We start from the raw sequence: 26,259 nt of genomic DNA on the forward strand, positions 1-26,259 counted from the left end.
AGTTCATATGCCATTAATCTAGAAAATTCTCACAAAACAAGAAAAGATCACAAAAAATAAATAAAAGGAGGCACTAGATCTAGAGATGACAGGTCCTAAGAGAATGCAACGGAACACATATTTGGCGCTAGGATTTCAGTAGCTCTGATGCATGATGATTATGGGCGAATCACCGGTGGTGGAACATGATTACCAATGTTCGATGTGAGTGAAATTAGGCATATGATTACCAACTTATGATGATTCTCAGAGGATCAGTGGTAGTGATGTCGAATCAGTGGCCGAAGGGGAAGAAAGCAAGAAACGACGACGATGGAGCATGGATTGTGAGTATGATATATTTGTCGTGATGTTTGGCAACGATGGAAGAAGTGTTAAGATGGATGAAGCTTCTGGTAGAGATCTTAGAGGATGATGTTGGAAAATGCCAAGGATTTAAGCCTCATGCATCGCGTGGCTTCTAGCTCCTATGATGAGAAGGGGAATTAGAGCTGGTGGTAGCTTTTGGGTTTAGTGGTTGATGGAGGACTTGGAGATAGCTATGTCGTGGAGGAGAGAGAGGTGAGAATAGAAGGTTGTGGTGGTGGATGTCGCAGTTACAGTTTTCTTGGAAGGGTAGGGTTTTGGAGGCACACAGAGGTGGGGTTAGCAATTGTTAGGGTTTTTTGTGAGTGGTGGGGTTGGCAGCTGTCAGGGTTAGGGTAGTGGAAATGGTAGTATTTATAAGCTATAGTTGTGGGTAGTGAGATTGGATGCAGATTGGGTCTGGGCTAAACTTTTTTAAAAATAAAAACTAGTGTGGTCGGTCTGGAGCTCAAACCGGAATTGACAGTCCCAAACCACCAAAAATTGGTTTTTTACCCGCAAACATTTTTTCCAGCTCGACCGACTTGATTTTACAAAAATGGCTCGATTTTGGCGGGCTCGGTTCGGGCAGTCCACCTTGGACAGTCCTAGTTCACAATAATTAAACTATTTTTATATTGAGTTGTCTAAATTACTCCATGCAGTCCTTGACTTCATCTTAGATATTCCTAGTGGACAAATAGTTTTATGAAATTCCAAACTCACTTATCTTAAAAACCATTGGTCCATAAATCTAGAATAAGGTTAACTTACACTTACGGACCTATTTGCCCGATTTTCTCCACCCTTAGTTTTGTGGTTGTTTCAAACCGGTCTTTGGCTTGCTTCCCAGCCAAATCGATTGAACCAACCAGTCTGGTCCAATTTTAAGAACCATAATGACTTAATTGCATTTTTCCGTCCCTAATGTAAGACCCATGTGCAAATTTGAATCTCATTTATTTAAAATGAGCAATTTTAGTCCACCAAAAATTAATTTGTGCAAAGTTGGGTCTGACCGTCAAATTGCTAACAGAGTTAGCCTATGTGGAGCTCACGAGTGACGTATATTTGACAAAATTTTCCATTAGATCGCCACTTCATTAAATAACAAAAAATAACTTAAATCACAATCAATCAATTCAAGGGTAATTAAACGGGATAAAAAAATTAATTAAAGTTAACTAAATATAACCCTGAAATTAAAAATTAACAAAATTTAACTCAAGTCGATGTTGTCGTCATCCCCGCCTGCGCAAGCAACGTGCTTGTTCCGCCTCTGGTGAGAAAAACCAGATCTATCGTGAAACCTTTATCATCCCCGGTCTTTACGTTCAAACCCAGATCTACACCTTCAAACCCATATCCACTACACAGTGAAACTCAGATCTCAGACCCCAGATCTATGTTGAAAGATTTTTACCAAACCACTTTTGAATCCTTCAAGATTCAATCATAGTATGGCAAAGAGTTTTTATCGTACTCGTGGAATTGGAAATACAATTCCGTTCTTCAGCCAAAAACACTTAAACAATGGGTTCAATAAAGGTTTTGGTTGATTGTTTCAATATGCGTTGTGAACAAAAAGAAAACGATGATGAAAACAAGTTTAAAATAGATTGAGAAAACTATTGGGATTGAGTTTCACACCTTAGCCGTTATGAATCATTTAATTCAACACATATGAATCGTTCTATTCTTAATTCCATCACACTAGTTCTTATCTAACTCATTAATCTCTGACATGAGAAGATTAACGGTCTGCTCTCCTAATTATCGATGTCTTGCATAACCAACAAAGCAAAGCGTGATTGATTCTGGTATTTAACGACTAACAAACCTAACTCTATATCTTGCAATTAGGATTATTAGTACTAAGATTATATCATTGAAATCATGAGATAAATAGATTCATATGCATAAGAACTAAGTTAGATACATAGAGTCAAGGTACTACACCAAATCCCAACAAAGAAAGGGTTTAGCTATCCATATCCATGGATGCTACAAAAGCTTACAAGTTGAAGCTATAAGGAGAAGATGAAGCTCTACACCGTCACCGCCGTGTTTCCGGCTCGTCGGGAAGTTTAGGAACCCTAAGACCTCCTTTCCTTCTTCTCTCCTTCGAGATCTCTAGTTTCTCATGTAAGTTTTCTGATTTCCAATCTTAGTTACCACCAGATTTCTAAAGAGAGAGCTTAAATAGGACATTTCATCAAATAGAGTGTCCGGTGGTCCCTAAGAAGTGCCTGACGGTCAGGAACTCTTCAAAATTATTCTTCCCAACCAAAGCTTGTCTTTTCTCCTCAATCTTCAATCCTACAACACCTTTTGATATTAGAATCAATACTTGTGCACATTCTAACTAAATTTCACTTATCAAGAAGTTCTAATCCAAAAGAGAGTGGAGTTTTCAAATATAACTCATTAATCACAAAGATAAGCGCCTAAATTGCACATCAAAATTAGGTAAATATGACACTTTTCAATCTACAGAGCTATTGTTGTTTTGAGGGAGGAAGGTTTTGATATTGTGAAGAGGAGGGAGGAGAGGACGAGTGAGAACAGACTGGAGCGAGTTTGTGGGGTGGGGCCAGAGAAAGAGTCGTTGTGGTGGCGCGTGAGGTGGTGGCAGGGGGATGAAGATGGGGTGAAATGGGTATGGGGTGATTGGAGATAAAGGAGGAGAAGGAAAAGGGTGAAGAAGTTGATTTTGAATCTGAGATTTTTTTGTTGGTTTTGAGTTTGAATATAGTTGGGAGGATAATTTTGAATGTGGGATTTGTGTAATTGTGTTTGCAGAAGAGAAAAGGAGGTATGAAGGTTGAAGAAAGTGATATGGAAAAAATAATAATAAAAGAAGAACAAAATTTAATGCTTAAGTGGAAAAAATATTAATGGACTTGCCAGCTCAGCGATTTTCGTTAACAATTGACGGTTGACTAATGATAGGACTCAATTGGCACACATTGATCTTTAGTGGACTAAAATTGCTCGTTTTAAATAAATATGATTCAAATTGTACAAAGGGCTAACATTAGGGACGAAAATTGTAATTGTAATACTTGATATATGTCTCCTTATAATTGTAATTGATCTTGTTTTAATCATCATTCAAAGGACTCCTGATAATATAAATGAGCCTGCATATCTTGTATAACAACTCTTTTTATTGAATAATCCTAGAGTATTGTTGAGCGATTTACTAGGGTTTTTCTCGTGAAAATATATTATATCCACCTTATTATCTAAAAAGTAGAGTCATCATTCTCATCATTGAGACACTTTAATTCAAAACTCATCACTCCTACAATGAGCCATGTGATCAGTTTTCAAATATAAAAAAACTTTTTAGTCTTAATAAAAAAACTCTTTAATTCACTCGCACTAAATCAATTCAATGCGTTTCATTCAATATTTCCAAATCAGTTCAATTTTTAATTTTTATTATCCTTACACTCCCTTGTATCTCGCAGCACTCAAGCTCTTCCAAAATCTCGCATCAATTCATCCATGCATGTCACATCAATTTGTCTACATATCTCGCATCATTAAAAAATTTTCTTCCCTAGCTTGGATTTCTCTTTCAATTTCCTAACATACTCATACTAGCGTTTTTACACAAAGAACATTGAGTGCACCCATCTTGGTGAAGTTCAATAGTTATCCTTTTGAGCTTTGTACCATCTTTTTCAAACTCTTGTTCTCTACTTGTTCCGGTGAGAATTCTAATTACATCTGGTCAATGACAAATAAAAATGTAAGGAAAAAATGAAGAACTATTGTTCAAAAAATAAAAAGGCTACATAAGGGTTTATACATATAAGGAATGACGTATCAATGTCCTTTTACATTATGTCACAAAGTGGAATGAAAGAGTATGGGGTTAAGTTGATAGCCTTGTTAGGAACCAATCGTACAGAAGTATGAATATAAAAGTTGATATTGAATGGATGCGAGGTTGGACGAAAATCACGACCGCTTTCACCAACACCAAAGAATGAAATATAATATACACGTCCTTTACTTAGCAAAGACTAAAATCGATAATCAGAGTCTTCCTAACTGAAGCATGAATCTTACAACCTTGGAATTTTAAAAGTAAAAAAGATAAGAGATTTACCAACCATAAAAAATGATATTAAAACAGGGTGAATAATTAAAAAAATGCTATACCTTGTCATCCATAATAACCATGACCATAGAAAAGTGGAGATTCGAACCATATAAGCTCGAACTTAGCTATAAACGATTGACTTTTGCAACAATAATCCAGTTCTCTTTGGAGGCATCGATTATGGCGATATCGTTGATTCTGGCAGCGATCAGAACAAAGGTTAATTTCAAAGATATCAAGTGCTGGAAAATGGATGGAATGATATGCCATATTTGATGTTCCATTTGGCTAAAAATTATCTATAGACATATGATTTGACATATTTGATGTTTGATTGTTTCCAAGTTCAAATAATTTTGAAAAACTTGCATAAAATTTTGCTAAATATTTGACTTGAAAAAACAAAATAATTCCTGCATTAAAATGTAATTAATTGTTTCAAATGAGGGTTTTAAAAAGAAAACGAATATCATTTTTATTCCGTATAGCATTTATTAGGTTTTTTATGAGTTGACTACAAATTACTATAATTAAGTTGTTTATATAAGGAAATTAAAAATTAATTTTGAATAGTAATTTCCTTAAATAGATAACTAATGAATTTAATAAGTAAATGATTATTTAAAACGTTTTTTTTTTCATTTTAAAAAAAATATTTCAAAACATATTTGCACTTATTCACACCATTAATTAATTTATATAAGAAAATTGAAGGAATTAATGAATTAATTTCGAATATTAATTTCCTAAAATAAATAATCAATGAATTAAAATTTAATTAATTATTTACATGGGGTTTAAAAAAAAGATTATAGCAATAATTGACTGGAAAAACAAAGTAATTACCGTATTAAAATGTAATTAATTGTATTAAATGAGGTTTTTAAAAAGAAAACGAATACAACTTTTATTCTATATAGCATTTATTAGATCATTTGTGAGTTAACTACAAATTATTATAGTTAAGTTGTTTATGTAAGGAAATTGAAGGAAATTTAAAATTAATTTCGAATAGTAATTTTCTTAAATAGATAGCTAATAAGTAATCAATTCTTTTAAATGTTTTTTTCCATTCTAAAAATGGAAATTATTTTAAATCAAAGAAATGATGCAAAATCATCAGCTTTATTCATTGATTTTCCACACACGCAAATTATGTATTTTAAGAATATATGTTGCTAATGCTCTGAAATGATGGAAATTAATAATAAATGTTTGTAAGTATATAAAATTACACAACCTCAATATATATCTTGCATTTCAAAACAGAGACTCGCTCATTATAGGGAAAAATTGTAAACACAGGTAGAATGAAATATTTGAATCCATCTAAAATAATAACATATAATCATAAAAGAAGCAATTGTAAATATAAATCGTAATTTATTAATAAATCTTGAAAACTAATATGCAAAACATAAATCCAAACACTTTCTGTTTCCTGGTATAAAAAACAAAAATAAATGCCAAAACTAACTTGAAATTTAAAAAGCAGTAGCAAAAGAGAGATGGTTTATCATCAATCTTTATTCTTGTTCTACTTGAATAACAAATATGAGAACCATGAACGGAAAGCTTATTTCTCCTCCTTCACAAATCTTCATTCTTGTTCTACTTGGATAACAAATTTATCGTCACTTTCTATTCATCATATCTTCTCCTTCTTGACAACTTTCAAAAGCTTATTTCTCCTCCTTAACAACTTTCAATACATTTTGTTGGCAATCATCAACTACAATTGAAAAAGACAACAACTCAGTATTAGTTAACGGAACCAAATCAGATGTAACATGTGAATTGAATAAAAAGTGTGAAAAAAATACCTTTTGATATGAGAAGGTTGAACTTCATACTTGCAGAAAGAGGATGGCAAAAACACATTTTGAATATGTGATGAAATCAACAATAAGAAGGTTGATTTATAGGAAATGATTTTGAAAATCGCATTTAATGGGAGACAACCAAACCAAATTATAGGGAAATCAATGCAATTAATAAATTTGTGAGAATTGTTGTGGCTGTGACACTTGTCAGCCAGTGAGTGGGTGGGATGAGAGTGCATCTTGGAATGCCATGTGTCTAAATCTTTTGAATAACGTTGTTCTTTTATAAAGTATATAGAAGATTTCAAATATTTTTTAACTTTTACAATTACTTAAAACAAAATATTAAAAATATTTTAAAATATATCCGTGCATTAATGCACGGGCTACATAATATAGTACTAGATATAAAACCCGTGTGTTGCACGGGTGTTTTTACAATTTTATCAACATAATATAAAATTTATTATAATTTAAAAAAATAAACATTTTTTACTTATAAATTATAATAAAATAAAAATAATTGTGTTAAAACATTTCATTATGAGTATTAGAGTTTTATTTAAATAATTAATACTATTCAAATTTAATAATTAGCATTATAATAATTTTAAAAATTTAAAAATGAATTTATTAAAACATACAATAAATTATAAATTGCATTTCAAATATTTTCAATTAATAAGTTTTAATATCACCAAATAAATTATATCAACATTTTCTTATACTTTTTATCAACAATTAATTAACTTTAACCTTTATAATTACAATAAATTATAATTTTAATATTTTAAAATATTATTTAGTAAAATAATTAATTTTTAATTTTAGCCTTAAATATTTTTCTCTGTTATACTTCTTTAAGTTGATCTTTTTTACTAATATATAATAGATCAAAATTTATTACTGAATAAATTTCTGAAAAAAATACACATACGTCATTCTTTTTTGACATTCACGTCATACTTAATAATGTTAATTTTAAAAATATTTTTATAAATTATTGCGGTATTTTTTAATTTTAAAAAAATTTGCTAATTTTTTATTAATAAAATTAATTAATTTTAATTATAAATAATGTTTCCATATAAAAATATTATTTAATAAAATTTTATTCTAAATATCATCTTGTGTATACTCTATACACTTTTTAATGTATATAAAAAGATATTCTAAAAGACTTAAATAATTATAATATTAATTTTTTATGTATGTAAAATTATTTTATAAAATAACACAAAGCAACATTATAATAATTTATATTAAACAACACATGTAACTATTAAAAAAAATTAGAAGTATATATGTACGAAGTGTATTTAATCATTGACTATTTCTGATATTTCATATATTTATTTTATATAAATTTAATTTTTTTCTCAAGTTGAGGTCAATAATTAATATTTTAACTACATATGTTTAAATTTTTTATCATATTATATTTAGCTTTTACTTAAATGTATAGGAAATTTTATAATTAATTTTTTTTTTGAAAATGAAAGATGAATATTATTAAGAAGAAACTTGTGCCAAGGCGGCAAAGACATAGAACCTAGTATGTGATACATGATTCTGAGCAAAAAAACTCACCACCAACCCGTAAAATTTTATAATTAATATATAAATAATTATCAAAATGAAGATAAATAACTTTATAAATATATTATTTAATGTTGGTAGTTGAATAGTTTTTGACATTACAATTTGTTCAGTTTTAATTTTATTATTTAATATATTTATTGCAAATGAAATTCTTTATTTTTAATGTATTTTAATGTAAAGGTAGGAATTACTTGATGTATTTAATGGAAAAAACTCAAGTCTCCTGTACATATATATATAGAAGATTTGTTCAGTTTTAATTTTATTATTTAATATATTTATTGCAAATGAAATTCTTTATTTTTAATGTATTTTAATGTAAAGGTAGGAATTACTTGATGTATTTAATGGAAAAAACTCAAGTCTCCTTTACATATATATATAGATGCTTAAAATTTGTACTTGAATAAAAAAAACACACGAATTGGCATGATTGAACCTAGTTTTTTTAGGGTTAATCATCTAATCGGTCCCTGTCTTTGTCTCGCCGTCTGAAATTAGTCCCTCCCCGGAAAATTTGTAAATCTGGGTCCTCTCGTTTGCAATTTGTGTGGAGCAGGTCCTCGCCGGAGCCCGGAGCTCCGGTGAATGGTGATTTGGCTAGCTGACTGGGACTACTTAGCTGACATGGCAAGAAAAAATAAAATAAAATCATTTACATGTCAGTTTTATTAATATAATTAACAAAAATAAAGGAAATTAATTAACACTTATCTTTAATTTCAAAAAAAAAATTAACACTTATCTTTCACTAATTAAAAACAACAAAAACGTCTTTCTAGAATTCATCTTCTTCTCTTTCAAATTTTTTTTGTCTTCTGCTTTCATCTTTCCTGAACCCTAATCCTCTATCTTTCTTCCCATAGCCACCAACCATTTTCTCCCCTTAATCCTTCAGCCGCCACCCATTCCTCTCCCCTCACCTTCAAAAACCTTTTCCTCTTCCTGAACCCATCATCTCTCGCTAAGATCAAACCAAAACATTCACCATCGTGGCTAGATCCACCCCTATGGCAACTTTAAAAACTCGAAACAAAGCCATGGTTGAATGACTGTGGTGAATTCGACAGAGCCACCACCAACAGCAAACCCAACAACATAGATGAATGCGTGGAGGCCTCGACCTGGGTTCGTCAATGGTGAGGATATCTCGATCTGAGTTCGATTGGTTTCGATTTGGCTTGATCTGGGTTCATTTGGTTCGATTCGTGTTCTCTCGGTCTCAATCTTACTCGATCTGGCTTGATCTAAGTTTGGGTACGACGAGGTAGATCTGGGTTCTTCTATACTCGTCAGTGGCTCTGGGTTCTTCTGGTTGTTCCATATGCTTTCTTCTTCTTAACTGATGCAAGTGGTGGTGGTTTCTTTGGCTGAATGGGTGTTAAATCCATTATTATGTGTCATGGATTGTGGGTGAGGTCTTAAAAGGTTCTGCTCTGGTGCTTGCTTTCCGTGTTTGATGTGGTTCATTGGTGGGAAGGCGTGACTTTGTTGTTAGTAACTTTTGAAGGGTGTTGGTGTTCAACAATTGCAGGGGTCACTCTCGCTGGGTTCTTGCTGTTGCTTTAGGCTTATTTTCTACTAATTTTTGTTTCTTTATATGTAGTTCTGAATCTTGTTTCCATCTTGATGCTCTAAGATTAGTCTGGCTTACAAAAAAAAGATTATTTGATTGGAGCCCGATCCTTCCTTTGTAAATTGTAGGGTTATTTGATTATGATGTTTGGGTTGATGTCGTGTCTGGAAATTGGGTGGTGTTGCTGGGTTGGGTTGTGTTGTTCTATTGTTAGTTTTGTTCTTGAAATCAATGTTCTTGGTTATGTTGGGGTTGAGGAAGATGATATATTTTTCTGGGTTAAATTTGGTTAAGCAGCATTTTTTATGGGTTGGAGATCATGAAGGGAAGATACTCATGAATTTTTTTTGTTTATTTGGAGATTAATATTTCTGAAATTAAAAATTAAGGATTTTTAATTAATAATTTTAATTTAATTCAATATGTGTCATTTAAAATTAATTAAAAATGACGTGGATAAGGACACATCAACATTTACCTTCCACTCAGCAAACCCGCCGGAGCTCCGGCCTCCGGCGAGGACCTGCTCCACACAAATTGCAAACGAGAGGACCCAGATTTGTAAATTTTTCGGGGAGGAACTAATTTCAGACGGCGAGACAAAGACATGGACCAATTAGATGATTGAACCTAGTTTTTTTTATAAGCCATCATATGGGCACAAGGGGTACCACCCATAAAACAAATAAGAGTACAAAAGAAACAGGAAACAAGAAAGTAGAAACAAAACAGAACCAAAGCAGAGTAGAATAACACCCCTCCACAGTAACCCAAACGCAAACTGTCAAATTCTCTGCACTAAAACCCCTTGGCATGGTTGAACCTAGTTAATTAGCAACCAGCGTCACGCTGAATGAAGAACACGAATCAAAGAAGGCAAGATAAGAACAGGAGTTACAATATTGACGATGTCAACTATGCAACTATATATGACACAGTGATATGGCCGTTTATCGTTCTAAAGCTCACATTGGTAATGGTTTGCCATCAATATCATTATCACGTCATTAATTATAATACCACATTCATGCCTCCAAAAAGGAAGCAAATGGCGAATTTGTGCGGTTCCATTATAGAAACCCTAAAATTAACCTTTGATTTGCTTCTCGGTTTAGCCCGGCCAAGTCTAATTATATATTTTTTTTTAATGTCTAATTATATTATTGATCTAATTGAATTTGAGAAAAATGTATATGCACTAATAATGTATGGATTTTGTCACCATCATGGCTGAATTACATAAATTAGGATATTATATGTTGTTTTATTGAAAGTATTACATGGGATTCTTTAACTTCTCTTAAGAGCTCATGTGTTCTATGTAATATAGGTTGAATATTTGTTGGGCCGGAAGAGGCACAAAATTTTGGGTATCTCTATGTAAGCTAAAGAGCAAATCATAGACACTACATTTTTTTTTTATCGAAATTAAGCCTTAAGGTTGAAGTGAAAGATGTGGTATTCAATTCACTTGATTTGCTCTTTAGCTCAATGTGAATTTTTATCTCCAGTAGTTTTAAACATCTTCTTTGGCCTAATAGTGGAATGGGAGCCGATAGCTGGTTTGACCATGATCGATGACGTCCCCTTATCTAAAAAATCTTTCTAGCAATGGTGGCTAGCTAGGCGGTGGGTCTGTTGATGCGCATCTAAAGACAATACAAGTATTTAAAGACTTCCGCTTGAGATGAGCTCACATTTAACGGGGAGATTATTGTGCTATTAAGTGAGTAAATCTCACATTGAAAGAATTAGAAAGTCCTAAACACTTTATAAGTGAGAGGATCTATATACCCAACGTCTTAAGTTTTTGAGAGAAAAATGTGATGTATATCCAATATACTTGTGATTTACTCTTTAACTTGAGACGGAGTTTTAGCTCCCTAGTTGTAAGCATTTCCTTTAACCCAATAAAATATTGGTGCTTGATGTGGTACCTTAAGCCAGACTTAGCTGTGGTACCCAAAATGAGTCGGTTCAACAATAAAGACTCATGTACTGGTTAAAATTTTGATTGTGTTCTATCGTAGTAATGCAGCGTTCCATTCTTAGGGACGTGAAATTTGAAAGTTGTGTTTTCTGAGCTCTGTGCATCCATCTATCATGATCATTTTACGCGCATCTCCATCACCATCATTCGTTTCCACCACTCGTACATTTTTAATCAAAAAATGAATTTCATGAGATAAAGTTAATTGACAAGTAAAGTAAAATCTAAAAATATAGTATTTACTTTGAATAACATGATAATAATCTATAGAATTACTTAATGGGGTACCATACCCAACAAAAATTGAGGGTACCACAGAATTTACCTAAAATCAGGGCCGGCCCAACACACAATGAGGCCTAAAGCGAACTTTAAAGTGAGAACTTTTTATCTAATTTTGTTTTATTTAACATGTCTTATTTACAAAAATATGGGGCATTTTCTTTTTATTTGAGGCCTTATTTATAAAAATATGAGGCATTTTTTTACTTAGTAAAATTTATTTTTTTTGGAGGCCTAAAGCCCTTACTTGGGTCGCTTGGCCCTTGGGCCGATCTGCCTAAAATTTTAAGGAAAGACCTGAATAGAAAACAAAAGGTTAAGGTGGAGAGAATGTATAGTTTGTGCATGGAAAAGGAAGATCGTTAATTAATTAGGCAAAAATCATGGGTCACACATCTATATACTTATTAAAAGAAAATCATTATCCACAAGAAATTAACACATGACATTCCAAGATTGAGTTTCCTCCCACCCCTCTCTCTGGCTGACAAGTGTCACAGCCAGAGAAACTTTCACAAATTAATTATACAAACTGATTTCCCTATAATTTTGATTCTTTGTCCCCTATTAAATGCAATAATTATAAAGGAGTCATAAGCCTCTCCAAAATAGAATTAATGCACAGCTCATTATAAAGGAGATGCCGAACCAACCAAAAGCCCACAACGATGAAACAATTAAAAGGCTCATAATTGGAAAATAAAATGAAAAATTGTGGCTGAGTGGAACTTGGTCAATGCATTTACAAACGTATGCCTTAAATTTCGCAAACGGACATATTAGGAAAACTAATCACATTTTTCTGAAAAGTATTGGAAGATAAGTAATTAAATACAGAGACTTATTTTGGAGTGTTTATTTCTATGTTTTAATAAATTCAGTTGGCATAATTTTCGTTTTTTTATTATTTTATAAAAAATTGAATTAAAGCATTTTATTTCCAGAATCTGATCCCTGCTTGATTTTTTTCAATTTAAAAAAAAATGGAAAAGTTCTTAAAAAAAATAGCTTCAATCAGGAAAATCAATGTGTTAAAGTTAAAAAAAAAATTGGTACAAAATATGACGTTAAACACATTTAGTGTTTATTTCTATGTTTTAATAAATTGATTTGGCATAGATTTTCATTTTTTTAATATTTAATATAAAAATTGAATTAAAGCATTTTTTTTGTCAAAATCTGATCTCTGCTTGATTTGTTTCAAATTTAAAAAAAAAACCGGGAGGGTGTTTTAAAAATAGATATTCACTCAGGAAATTATAAATGCTCTTAATTGAATATTTTCATAAAAACTGAAAATGAAATAATCAAGGTCAATATTTAAGGAAAAACTAATACGACCAGGAAATAATATTGTTGTTTCAAATCTTTCATTAATAATATTAATTTGGAAACAATTTTAAAAGTCATTAAGTTCAGATTTTTTTTTTGGAAAACCAAAATAGAATATATAAAGCTAGATTGGAGAACGACCAACCAGCAAAGAGAGCCAGTACAAAGAGTAGCAGGGAAAAGACAGAAACAAGAACACAAAGGGAAATAATAGAGCACTACACAGATAAGCTACAAAACAACAAGGAAAAGCAAAACAATGCAGAAGCTAAACAGGGAAGAGGGAACGCCAAGCAGCGAGGAGCAAGCGACCAGCAATCAAGGCAGATCCTGACGGGGCAGCCGCACACTCAGGACGCAACCAGAAAAGCAGCCAAACAAAACACCAGTATTGAAGGAAACATAGCAGCAAAAGAACATTAAGTTCAGATTTTAAACCATTACCCCAAGTTAGGTGCCACCTAATATGCACCACTTTTTAGTGGTGCAATCTTGCACCACTATACCAATTGTCAATTTTACCCCTGTTAAAAAAAATTATTTTATAAAAAGAAAAAAATATTGGTATTACCGGGTGGATTTTGATGGGATTAATTTTTTGAACAGGGGTAAAATGGACAATTAACATAGTGGTGCAAAGTTACACCACTAAAAAGTGGTGCATATTAGGTAGACCCTACAAGTTATAGCCACAATTAGTGAAACAAAATTTATTCCATAATTAACGTTTTATTAGTTTTTTTTATGGAAACAAATAAATGCACGACAAAAGGAATCAATTAAGAAAATTAGAGTAAATGAGTTTTGTATGAAGTGTTTAGTTCTATGTTTTAATAAATTCAGTGGGCATAAATTTTAGTTTTTTTTTAATATTTTATAAAAAAACTTGAATTAAAGCATTTTTTTTTTCAAAATTTGATCCCTGCTTTATTTGTTTCAAATAAAAAAACGGAAAATTTCTTTAAAATATAGCTTCAATCAGGAAAATCAATGTGTTAAAGTTGAAAAAAATAAATTGGTACAAAATGTCACGTTAAACACATTTAGTGTTTATCTCTATGTTTTAATAAATTGATTTGGCATAAATTTTCGTTTTTTTTTAATATCTATTATGAAATTGAATTAAAGCATTTTTTTTTGTCAAAATCTGATCTCTGCTTGATTTGTTTCAAATTAAAAAAAAAAAGCCGAAAGGGTGTTTTAAAAATAGGTATTTTCTCAGGAAATTATAAATGCTCTTAATTGTATATTTTAATAAAAACTAAAAATGAAATAATCAAGGTCAATATTTAAGGAAAAATTAATACCTATAGGAAATAATATTGTTGTTTCAAATCTTTCATTAATAATTTTAATTTGAAAACAATTTTAAAGGTCAATAAGTTCAGATTTTAAACCCTTAAAAGTTACAGCCACAATTAGTATGACATAATTTACGCCGTATAAAAGCTAATACGTTTGGAATCAATTACGTAAGGACCTAGAAATTTCATCCCAAAAAATATATAATGCACGGTGGTAAGCATCCGTCTGCATTCACCTACTCCATAGAACCAAGCAAGAATGGAGGTTCTGGTGAGGCCAGGGCCAAGAGAAAGGCAATATTATCAAATAGAAGAAATTGTGGTATCTCATTAAGTTCATCCAAACCCAATTGTTCTACCTTAGATATCAATACTCAAGCTCTACACACACCTGCTACAATTTCAAGAAAATCATTCTCAACTCCTACAAAGAGCTCTTCGAAAAATCAGTCCCAACAAGTTATCAATAGCAGTGCAAAAAAACCCATGGCTAAAGCACGTCAGCCCATTTCAAACGATGAAAATTCTCCAATCATTTGTAATGTATATGGTTTTTTGTTTTGTTTTTTAGAGTGGTTATAATCGCTATCTTTGGTATACATTCAGTGTGAATCATTTAATTTTATAATTTTTTGTTGTAGGATCCATCATTATTGACAAAACTCCATTAGGGTATTCATCTATAGCAGTGCCCCCCCTATCAGTGGAAAATTCCAACTACAGTACCCCATTTACTTCAAAAGAAGCCAGAGCAAAGAGAAAATATGTTCTCTCGCAGCATAAAGGGGGTAATAAATCTGCAAGGCCGATTCAGACCGAGGGTAATATTAATGAGGATCTGTCTAATCATGAAGGTTTGAATATTTGAGTCAAGTGATTGAAACAAGTCAAGTAACTGAAATGAGCAATAATGTCGTCCCCGTAAATTCAATAACTGGTGACGGAACACTAAGCAGCGATGATGATATGTCAGGTTATTTTAAATATCTTTTCCTTTAGCATTTCATATTTTTCCCAATATCTACCATGGTTATTATTTTGGTTTATATACCATTATAACTCTTATATTTAACCTTTGATTGCATGACATAAAATGCAGATGCAGAAAACGCTGAATCTGAAGACAATGACCCAATAGAAGAGCCCATCCCAGAGATCCCTTCAAACATTATTGTTTTGCTTAAAAAGGCTGAAGATACATGTTCACTATTTCATTTATTTGAAAAAGGTTTTAATATATAATTGTATTTATAATTTATTAAAAACACATTTTATACAATTTGCAGAAATACTTGACTTGGGTGATCCTACGTCTATTTGTTTCTATTGTAATGCTCTAATGTGGCATGATGAGAAAACTGGGAAAATAAAATCCTCCGGACAAGCTGCATTTTCATTGTGTTGTTTAAAAGGAAAAATTACCCTTCCTTATCTACGCAACCCGCCATCTTTATTACTGGATTTATGGACAGACAAAGATCCTAGAGCTAAGAATTTTAAGGAAAATATCAGAGTATATAACAGCATGTTCGCATTTACCTCTATGGGTGATAAGGTTCAAACTTCTATTAATGACGGAGGCGGGCCTCCACAATTTGTCCTATGCGGTCAAAACTATCATCGAATAGGAAGCTTAATTCCGCAAGTAGGTCAACCCCCAAAATTTGCTCAATTGTATGTATACGATACACAGAACGAAACAAAAAATCGGATGAAAATTCTTAGGTAACACAAAAGTTTAATATTATACGTATTGTCATTAGATATTACGCCATGTATATCTTTATTTGTAATTATTTAATCTTTTTTTAAAACATTGTGCAGCTCTAACGGTGCTGGAAAAGGCTTGATAATTCATTGAGGATTTAAAAAACTTGATTGACCGTACCAATGTGCTTGCTAGAGTTTTTCGGCAGGTTCGTGATCATCTATCTTCTAATGATACTTCTCAACTCTCTATGCGTCTTTTTCGAGCAAGGGGAAATGATCCCAGAACCTATAATATGCCTACGGCTGATGGGGTTGCAGCTTTGGTCGTTGGTGACTTTGATGATATGCAATTTGGTAGGGATATTGTTGTTAAATTGAGATATGGTTTCTTGACAAAAATCCACGAGACGCATACTGCATTCATCCCACTGCAGTACCCTTTACTTTTTCCTTATGGAGAAGATGGATTTCGTGAGGACATTCCTATTAGTGAACTATTCAGGAACATGAGTACTTATAAAAGACACACTGTTTCTTTGAGGCACCTATGTTGAACAAACATTGCTTTGAAGCTTTGGACAGATCTCTAAATGACATTATGAAGACTTGATCTACTTATGGTTATGACATTCCATTCAGAGGGAAAGTTGTGGTATTAGGAGACGACTTTAGACAAATACTCCCATTTATTTTCAAAGGAAGTCGTTCGAAGATTGTGGGTTCTGCTATCAATTATTCATATCTATGAAAGCATTGCAAGGTAATGAAATTGTCTGTTAATATGAGATTGCAAAATGCTAACTCATCTTCTTCATCAGCAAAAATAAAAGAGTTTGTTGATTGGTTGCTTCAAGTGGGAGACGGAACAATTACAACCATTGATGAAGCTGAATCACTCATTGAGATTTCTCCAGATCTTCTTATTGAACGTGTAAGGAGGAATTGGTCTATTCACATACATGTTTGAACCTCTTCTCTGTTATTTGATATTCTACAGATATATCTACACAATAAATGTAACCGCCGTGCAAGCACGGGTGAAAATGACTAGTTTTCTAAAAAATTATGATTCATTATGTAGTACTATGATTCTGTTGTATGTCAACTATGTATTAATTGGCTTTCTTTTTTATGGTACATCTGTCCACCGGAACTTTAATTTCTTGCTGCTAACTGTTAATAATTGTCCTTTCTTCAGTTATGATTTTCCACTCTTCTTTTCGTCTATTTAAAGTATCGCCACCTTTGTTGTTAGTAGTAGTTTAACTTTAATTGATTTCAACACGCGTAAGGAGAAAACTGGACACTAGGTTTTACTTATTAATATAATCATTTTTATTATTAATTCAGATTATTACAGATCATTTTGTTCGTTCGATTTTGTGGTGAAGTAATTACTAGAGTCCTATGTACGAAGTAGCTGGTTGTGGAGGTGATTTTAGACAATCCAGAGTCCTAGCTTGTTTGGCTTTAGCAGGAACTTGTGTTCTACTAATGTGCTCACTAGAGGCGGAGCCATAATTTTTACATTACAGGTTGGTGGCTAAAGATCAAACAATTAAAATATTTAGGGCCTGTTTGGTTTGAGAAAACATAATAAAAAAAGAAGCTCCAAAATCAACCAAAACCCATCAAGTAAAGCACCCAAAAATAGAGGAACCAAAGGTTCATAGCAGATTGGACCTAAAAAAAGGCATAAATAGGTTCCCAGTTAAAACCAGATAATCGAAATTTGAAGAGGGAAGAGATAACCAGATATATAAAAGAGAAGAAGGAAAAATCTTGGCTGTGAGATGAAGCAGGTAGCAAAGAATAACGTAGAACTGAGATGTTAGGGTCGGCACCAACAGATGCACTTCTTTCAGAATAAAAAGAAAAAAAAATAAACCAATGTGATTATAATTACAAGTATGCCACCGCGTGTTTTCATCATTTCCGTTTCCATTTTCATTGAAAATGTGAAAACGACTTTTTTTTATTTTCAAAATTTAACCCATTTTCAAAATTTTAACCAAACACATTTTCACATCTATTTTCTGTTTTCTCTGAAAATAAAAACAGAAAATGGGTAAACCAAATAGGCCCTTATATTTGCATGCATGTTTTAAAACACCGTAAAAATTCATTATGAACTCAAATTATAGTGAAATTGCTTTTATATATCCACCGGAACTTTTGTGTTGTATTCAAACATTGACTGAGAAAAAAAATGATGAATAGTATTTAGAGAGTTTGTGAGAGACTCTTATCTCCAAATTGATTAGTTTCAAACCCAAACATTTTAAGGTCTTTATCTAGTTTAATATTTTTAGTTTAATTTGTTTATTATTATTAAATTCATATTTCTAGAATGTTCCATTTATTTAGGTGGTGTCAGCTGTAGGAGAGTTCATTCTCTTGGCAGCATATATAATATAATGTATCTTTTGTTTTAAGAAAGATTAACTAGAAAATTGATCAAACCTTTCTTCTTTATTTAGGTTAGTTTCTAAGAATAGGTGTGCTTGTGGAAAATTTCTCTCTATCATCAATTGGTGCTTTTCTTATTGTACTCATGCGCCCCAAAACCAAGGAAGACTTTTGACAGAAGGAGTCGTCAGTCGGTCATCATGATTAAACTAATCATTGATTTTGATATCACTTGTTGGGGAGAAAAGGGAGCCCACGAGTCAACATCAAGACCACCAAGAAATTTGAACACCAGAACTTTACATAAAACCTTAAGACGTTGAGTTTATGAGTCATATTCTTTATAGAGTCTTCACCTCACTCATTCTTAACCAATATGAAACTCGAACTCACACTTGAGTTCTCAACATTTATATCATTCGTTTTCATCTTGTAACCTGAAAAAATCTTATATCATTCATTAGTTACAATGCCTTCTTTTTCATGGGTAATTTTTTCTTAATAATAGTTATTCCACTATTTATGACTATTGAGTTATTAACTAATGTATTCCCTTATAAAAACTAATATCATTATAAACATGTAATATATTCATATCAAACTTTGTACTATATTAATTATTTATTATTTGGTACGTTGAAAAGATAAATTGCAAATCGATCATTGAATTTTCTCATCCCCAACCCATATGTCTCGTATTAATTATATTTTACATAATATTATCCTTATTTAATTCTGATTAATTATGCCGCATTGAAACCTTCACACACTCCAACCGCAGTACTGTTCAGAGTCAATTCTCTTTTATTTTTCACTTTTACCGTCCCCGAAGATAGCATGATTCATTCTGGTGAAGCTGCCAAAGAAGATGAAGAAATCAGCGAGAGTTTCAGCACAGAGGGGAAGGGGCGAGGAAGAAGAGTTTGTCAAACATTTTTACTATTTTATCATTCATCAAATCTGACCATCCAACTAAAGAATATCCATATGTAATCATAATGCATTAGTGTACCCAAATTTAAAACGCTCACACGCTCGTTTTAACCTAATCTTAATCATATAGTAAGTTATATCTTTGAAGTCATCAAAATATCGTTATTATTATTCCCCTGTTCTTGTTGTATGATGTATCAATTTTAACTCTTCAAACTTGCTTCATGGCAAAGTGAACTTTTACTGGCACACGTCACACCGCGAATGACAAACAAGTTTCATTTTCTTCTCCGAAGTTGTTTGGAAGCAACGATGCATGCCGCCGGTACAGAGAAATTGGCAAGAGTTTTCCGCAAATTAATATGAACATAAATGGGTGTGGAAATACCTATACAAATGGAGTTTGACTTATATGATGGAATCTTCAAACATCCAAACACGTCTTAGCTATAGTCGTCAATATTCACGCACCCGTAGCAACCACGAAAGGGTGAGCGTATACCCCCCTCAACAGTCAAAAGTCAAAACTAAGAATTACAACCAAAATTGAAAACAAATATTCATTATATTATATATATATATATATATATATATATATATATAGTTTTTCTAGTCAAAATTATTCAATATACTAAAAGTATAGTTTTTTAGTAAAAACTTTGGTGAATTTCCTAAAGCTTAAAATATTCTAACACGTTCCCTTACATAAGAGTTGAAGAGTAGAGTTAATAAATACACAAACCTGCACAAACCCGCCTATAATGTGCTTAAATTCCATTTTTAAGTAGAAAGTGAAGGAGTAAGGATCGAACTTCAAACCGTTAAGTCATAAAAGCTCTGATATCATGTCAAACAACCTATTATCCAAAAAACTTAAACTGTTGGATAAAGGTTAAATGAATAATTTTATATTATATTTTAAATTCTAACAACTTATAAGGTACAATAGTTCAGGTTGTTGTTTAACGATGGAAGTCGAACACACAATCTTTAAAAAAAAATACGTGAATCCTCATTCCTAACCCGTGTCAACTGAGGAAATTAAGAAACAAGTGTTAGTTATTCATTATAATATAATATTGTTGTCTTTGTTTATTTAATTTGAAAGAAATATTTCATTGAACGCATGGTACACGACTAAGCCAACCAAGGAACCTTCCAAACGCGTAGGGACGCGCAGTTTAACCACTTCCCACAATATATATACCCCTCTTGTTCCTTCTCTTCTCTTCAGCAATCCTGATTACATAAACAATAAGAAAAGAAAACCTTAAAATTTTGTGTATCCTCTTTCACAAAAACAGTTTCTTTATTTTGCTAAACTCAACCCATCATGTCTTTCTCAGCCAAATTGCCTTTGGTTCTTTTACTTTCTTCCCTCTTCATCCATGCATCTTTTGGTACGTATTATCATATCCTAATTAACAATATTTATATCTTTATAATTTCAATGCATGTTATTCATTCATTTTAATTTCTTTAATATGTTCTAAAAATCTCATTATAAAATTCATGAATTTATTAATTGCAGCTGAGATGGTATGTGAGGACTTGCCAAAGGAGGTGTGTGCTTTCTCAGTGGCTTCATCAGGGAAGAGATGCTTGTTGGAGACGGAGAAGGGCGCCGATGGTGGCGTCGAGTACCAATGCAGAACATCTGAAGTGGTGGTTGAGAGGATGGCAGAGTACATAGAAACAGACCAGTGTGTGGAGTCATGTGGTGTTGATAGGAGCTCTGTTGGGATTTCTTCTGATGCTTTCTTTGAGCCACAGTTCACTGGCAAGCTTTGCTCCCCTGCTTGCTACCAGAAGTGCCCCAACATTGTTGATCTTTACTTCAATTTGGCTGCTGGAGAGGGTAAGAATAAATAACCATTATCACTTTACACTTTTGTCCAATTCAACAAAATACAATTGATTTACCTCTCTTCCACTTTAGAAGATAATTAAAGTAAAGAGTTAATTATAATAATTAAATAAATAAATAATTAACTAGCAGAGTGAAATTATATTGTTGTCATGTATACATACACACATAATGAATATGAAAAATTATTTTAAGGAGCTAAATCAGAACAAAAAAATATGAAACTTGAAAAGTCATTTTTAAACCTATGAATAACATTAGTATTATATGTTTTAAAATTACGGTGAACAACCTCAAAAGTTAAGAAAAATTATTTGTGTCTTGTGTCGTGATTTTTCATCATATACTAAAACATTACTTATTTTTTCTAAAAATCAATTTCAACACTCAGGAACTAGAAGCTACTATGAAAAGTTTTTCCTCATAATAGACTCTAACTTCACAATTAATTTTGTAAATGAATTTTCAAATAGTAATCTTGGTCTTAGGTACATAGAAAGAGAAAGAAAGAAAATGTGATATCTGAATGACTTTTTCAATGATGGAAGTTTAACAAACAAGAAAAAACCATGGAGGAAGTTCCTGAGTAATAACGCGTGTGTTGTTTGTTTAGTTCAACGCTCTTGCTTGGATTTTCCTTAACTAACAAAAATAAGGCCATCTCACCAAAATAACAAAAATATTGCTTGTTACCTATGTCCTGTTGAAAGCGTCAAGGTACCAAAGCATAGAACAATTTAATTAACTTCAATCCTAATCAAGGTATATATGGTTCTTATTCCTGACCAAATCAAAGAAATCATTAAGAAAAGGTGGAGGGGGTGCTTTGCTTCTAATTGTGGTTTTTTCTGTTCGATTACTTGCACAAGACTCCATTTTATAAAATTCATTTTGTTTTTCCATTTTTGTGTAACTAAGCTTGGTTTGTTGTGATGCAATTGCAGGTGTATTTTTGCCAGAATTGTGTGAGAAGCACAGAAGCAACCCCCATCGTGCCATGGTTGAGCTTGTAAGCTTTGGAGCTGCCCCTGGCCCTGTTTCTGATGTTTCATCAGAGGACATTGTGTCGGCACCAGCCCCTGCCCCTGAAATCTTCGCTTAATAGCATGTTTGGATTAATTTCTCTTTCCTCATAATCAATTCTAGCATCCAGGAAGCTGCTTGTATTCCCGGAATTGATTTTGGCTACAGAATGTAGAAGAATTTTCAAATCATTATTATATGCATATTACTGTATTAGAGGATACAAAGGGAATATATATGTGTTCATTTTTACGGGTTGGGTTGTATAATCAAGATTGAGTTGGGAACGGTGTTGAATATTCATTTGTAGCTTATGTTGTTCTATAAATTTCTTAGATTTCGGATTTGTTTTTGTATTTCGTTTCTGAGGTATTGTGAACTTGATTTTGTCTCAGCAAGGCAATTTTCTGCTTAAATACTCTCATCATCAATAAGGTATTTGTGAAATTTTTCTCCAATTCTGATGAGTATTCCTTTGTAACAGAAAGCATGTGGGTTCATTAAGATAATCATACATTGACAAATAAAAGAAAACATTCGTTACTCCTAGCACGTAGTATTTTAAGACAAACACGGAATCGGATCATAGAATAAGAAAATTTAAATAGGAAAAGAAAAACGTGTTTGGCCCCTTTGTGAACTTGGAATTGACCATTATTCAATAATTCAACCTTGGAATATGAAATGGAATTGCGCCATCATTTGAGTTTCAACTATGATTTAAGAATGGAAACTCCAACTTCTCATAACAATTTTAAAGAACTGAAAACAAGAAAAACCCTTCCCAAATTTCACATCAATCCCACATATTTACTACGGTCTCTCACAAACACAATTCTTACATCGAGAGTGAGAGTCGAACATAATTTTCTAAATGGAAGTGGTTTGTTCTTACCAACTAAGCCAAGTTGTCTTTATAATTTTAATTAGGTTTTAGATGAATATATATGCTAGACATATATTCACATGTTAAGCTCTAGAAGCTTGTAGAAGCAACAACAACCACTTGTTAAAATTGATAGATAAGTAGGTAACTAATGAACATCAAGTCAAGTCTAACTCAGCATGAGCATCAAAGCCTTGTCATTTTTTTATCGGTCAATGCCCTTTTTTTCTTCAAAGCAGAGTAGGGAAAAGTTAACTTCGAAGACAACTTCCTCCCGAAGGTCTTGTTGCATGGAAAAGAGGCTAGCGTGAAGGTAACGTCGTCTCGCTCAAGATGTGGGAGAAGGTAGGATTGAAAATCGGCCAGGAGCCTTGGTTCCACTCAACCAGAGATACGACATCATATTAATTCAACCAATTTCATGAACAACCCTCTCGAGTCAATGTCCTTATACTAGTTATTTACTTTAATTTTAATCCATTTATGTCCATAAGATTAATATAATTTAACTCTCACATTAAATATATATATATATATATCATTAGAATAATTTGAAATTAATAAAATTTACTTTATAAAACAATATAAAATATTTTGTTGAGCTACAGTTATGTGGTTATATTTTTTTTGAAGCAACACTAATTTTATTAGTCAAAACAAGACTTGAAAACAACAAGTGGGCTTTTATTATCTATACATATACGAAAATGAAAATGATTAGTAAACTACTATACAGTATAAAACACTCACGACACTTATGTTTGTAGTGACTAAAACCGCCATAAAACATGTTATATGGTGTTTTTTTTTTCACTTTATAATAATCTAAAACTTCTACATAAGTGAGTGTCCTTTAGTGGTTCACTATCACCACTAATACAAATATTCGTTATATAGAAATCCCTTTTTAGTTTTTACCAGCCCATAAATCTTGTTGTCTGACCACATCCTTATTCGGCCAAAGGCATCAGCAAAATTTATTCCTTCCCTACCAATGTAAATAACCTCCACATAGTGAACCAAAATTAACCTCTTAAGATGTTGATCCTTCTTAAGGATCTTTAACAACTTCCATAGTCTATTTGTATCCTTGTTCAGCCATCAAACAAGTGAGGAATCATAACAATGACATATATTTGGGTCGCATGATGATTTCTTTAAAATGACTTCAACTTTTCCATCAAAAGCCTCTAAACACACTGCCCAATGATTTATGAGAGCCGGCCCAGAACAATTTTAAGGTCATTTCTAACTACCCCATCAATTGGACCAAAAATAAAACAACCTCACCAATTCCAATAGGGCCATATGTTACCTCGGTAGCACCTATCCCATTGACGAAAAAAGAAAAGGACCCGTCTGTGTATGTTTAGAAGAAGAGTTTAATTTTAATGCACCGACGGTGTAAAGTTTTTTTACACCGTCAACCAATTAGATTTCAAGGATGTGACATGTCAATTAAAGAAATTAAATGAAAAGAAAGATTTTCTCACATCCTTGAAATCTGATTGGTTGACGGTGTAAAAAAACTTTACACCGTCGGTAGATCAAAAGAGTGATAACAAGAAAAAAGAAAAAAGTGATTATAAAATTCATATAAAAATTGATTTTATTTTAATATATTACCAACGCTAAAATGAGTGGGTAAAAGATTGGCTAGGATTGTTTTTTCTCTTTTTTTCTTTGCTTCATCTGAAAACTAACAAAGCTACAAAAACTAACGAACAAACAAAAAGTCCATAAGGACTAGCGTTTCAACATCTGGAGGAGGGTCTTCCAAGAAGCAAACGTCCACCAAAGCTGATCGAACTCCTGTCTTGACGAGGGAATCCGCTGGCGCATTGCATTCTCAACGAGCTACATGAATGCTCAAGCTCTAATCCCTGGTCTTGAAGCTGCAGATGACGTTCAAGATGGGCAGAAAACAGCAGTTCTCTTCATCCTCCATCGCCTGCAGCAGCTCCCCACAGTCCACCTCCACCATGACATGAGGATGACCCCGATCCCACACCAGCTTCAGGCTTATCAACAGTGCAGTAACTTCTGCAATTAACGCATTCCCCCCTCTTTGGTGAGCATAAAAACCGGACCACCATTTGCCTTGATCATCCCGAATCAAGCCACCCGCCCCCATACAACGATCCTGCTCCCAAAAACTTTCATCCACGTTCAGCTTAACAATCCCTTGCCTCGGCGGTTGCCACCTGGAACTCAGCCAAGACCCAGGATCCCATGCATCCCCATCTGAAAAAGTAATGAACTCATCGTGCTCATGGTTTTCGAGGATTCACCTTGGTCAGTTGATAAAGTTTTTGCTATATTATAATGGACCAATATCATTAAAGATAAAAAAAATAAAGTTATCGAATTTTTTACTTACCCATTTATCTTAAACATATGCATTGTTTGGAAACACAGCTTAATTAAGTGCTTATGATTATAAGCTATTTTAAAAATTATAATGAAAGAAATAAAAAATAAGCTATATATAATCATAAACTCTTTTTCATAAGCTATCTTGAGTAACTTATGAAAATAAGCTCAAAACAGTTTATGATATATAAACTCTCCCAAACACTAACATAAGAGCTTATGTTATCAAATAAGCTCAAATAAGATCTTCCAAACGGGGTCATCGGCTCTGATACCATGTGTTGGTTCTCAAGCGCTTACCACTACGACAAAAGCAACTGTTGTTAATGAGGGGCACCTCTTATCCCTTAAAGCGTAGCAGCTGGCGCCTTATTTTAAACTCTGCAACACAACAGGCAAGATGCTAACCAACAAACCCCCTAGCGCCTGTCAGCCAACCCAACTGCAAATAATGTCTTCCATGAGATTCGAACATGAGACATGCTTTTTTTTTTTTGATAACAAGAGCTTACAAAAACAAAAACAAAAAGGAGAGGGTTAAGCCCGCAAGAACAAAGTGCCCATTTGGTCCTCTCTCAATAAGCGCAGAGTACCCTGAATGGGGGTATCCCAAATCAGAAACTCAGTCATAGATGATGCTCCCTGCTTTGCTAGGAAATCCGCCACCGCATTTCCTTCTCGCAAGAT

The 26,259-nt window shown here is 32.7% G+C and overlaps 1 protein-coding gene across 1 annotated transcript; it reads left to right on the forward strand.

The window, feature by feature from the left end:
- The first annotated feature begins 20,646 nt into the window (after positions 1 to 20,646).
- On the forward strand, positions 20,647 to 22,659 carry LOC130749445 (uncharacterized). Its single transcript, XM_057602801.1, has 3 exons — positions 20,647 to 20,823; positions 20,955 to 21,281; positions 22,235 to 22,659. The coding sequence occupies exons 1-3, from the start codon at positions 20,757 to 20,759 to the stop codon at positions 22,390 to 22,392; spliced, it is 552 nt and encodes a 183-aa protein (XP_057458784.1). The 5' UTR covers positions 20,647 to 20,756; the 3' UTR covers positions 22,393 to 22,659.
- Positions 22,660 to 26,259: the final 3,600 nt, after the last annotated feature.

The sequence above is a fragment of the Lotus japonicus genome, chromosome 3 (genome assembly GCF_012489685.1).
Source record: "Lotus japonicus ecotype B-129 chromosome 3, LjGifu_v1.2".
In the NCBI taxonomy this organism is placed as follows: Eukaryota; Viridiplantae; Streptophyta; class Magnoliopsida; order Fabales; family Fabaceae; genus Lotus; species Lotus japonicus.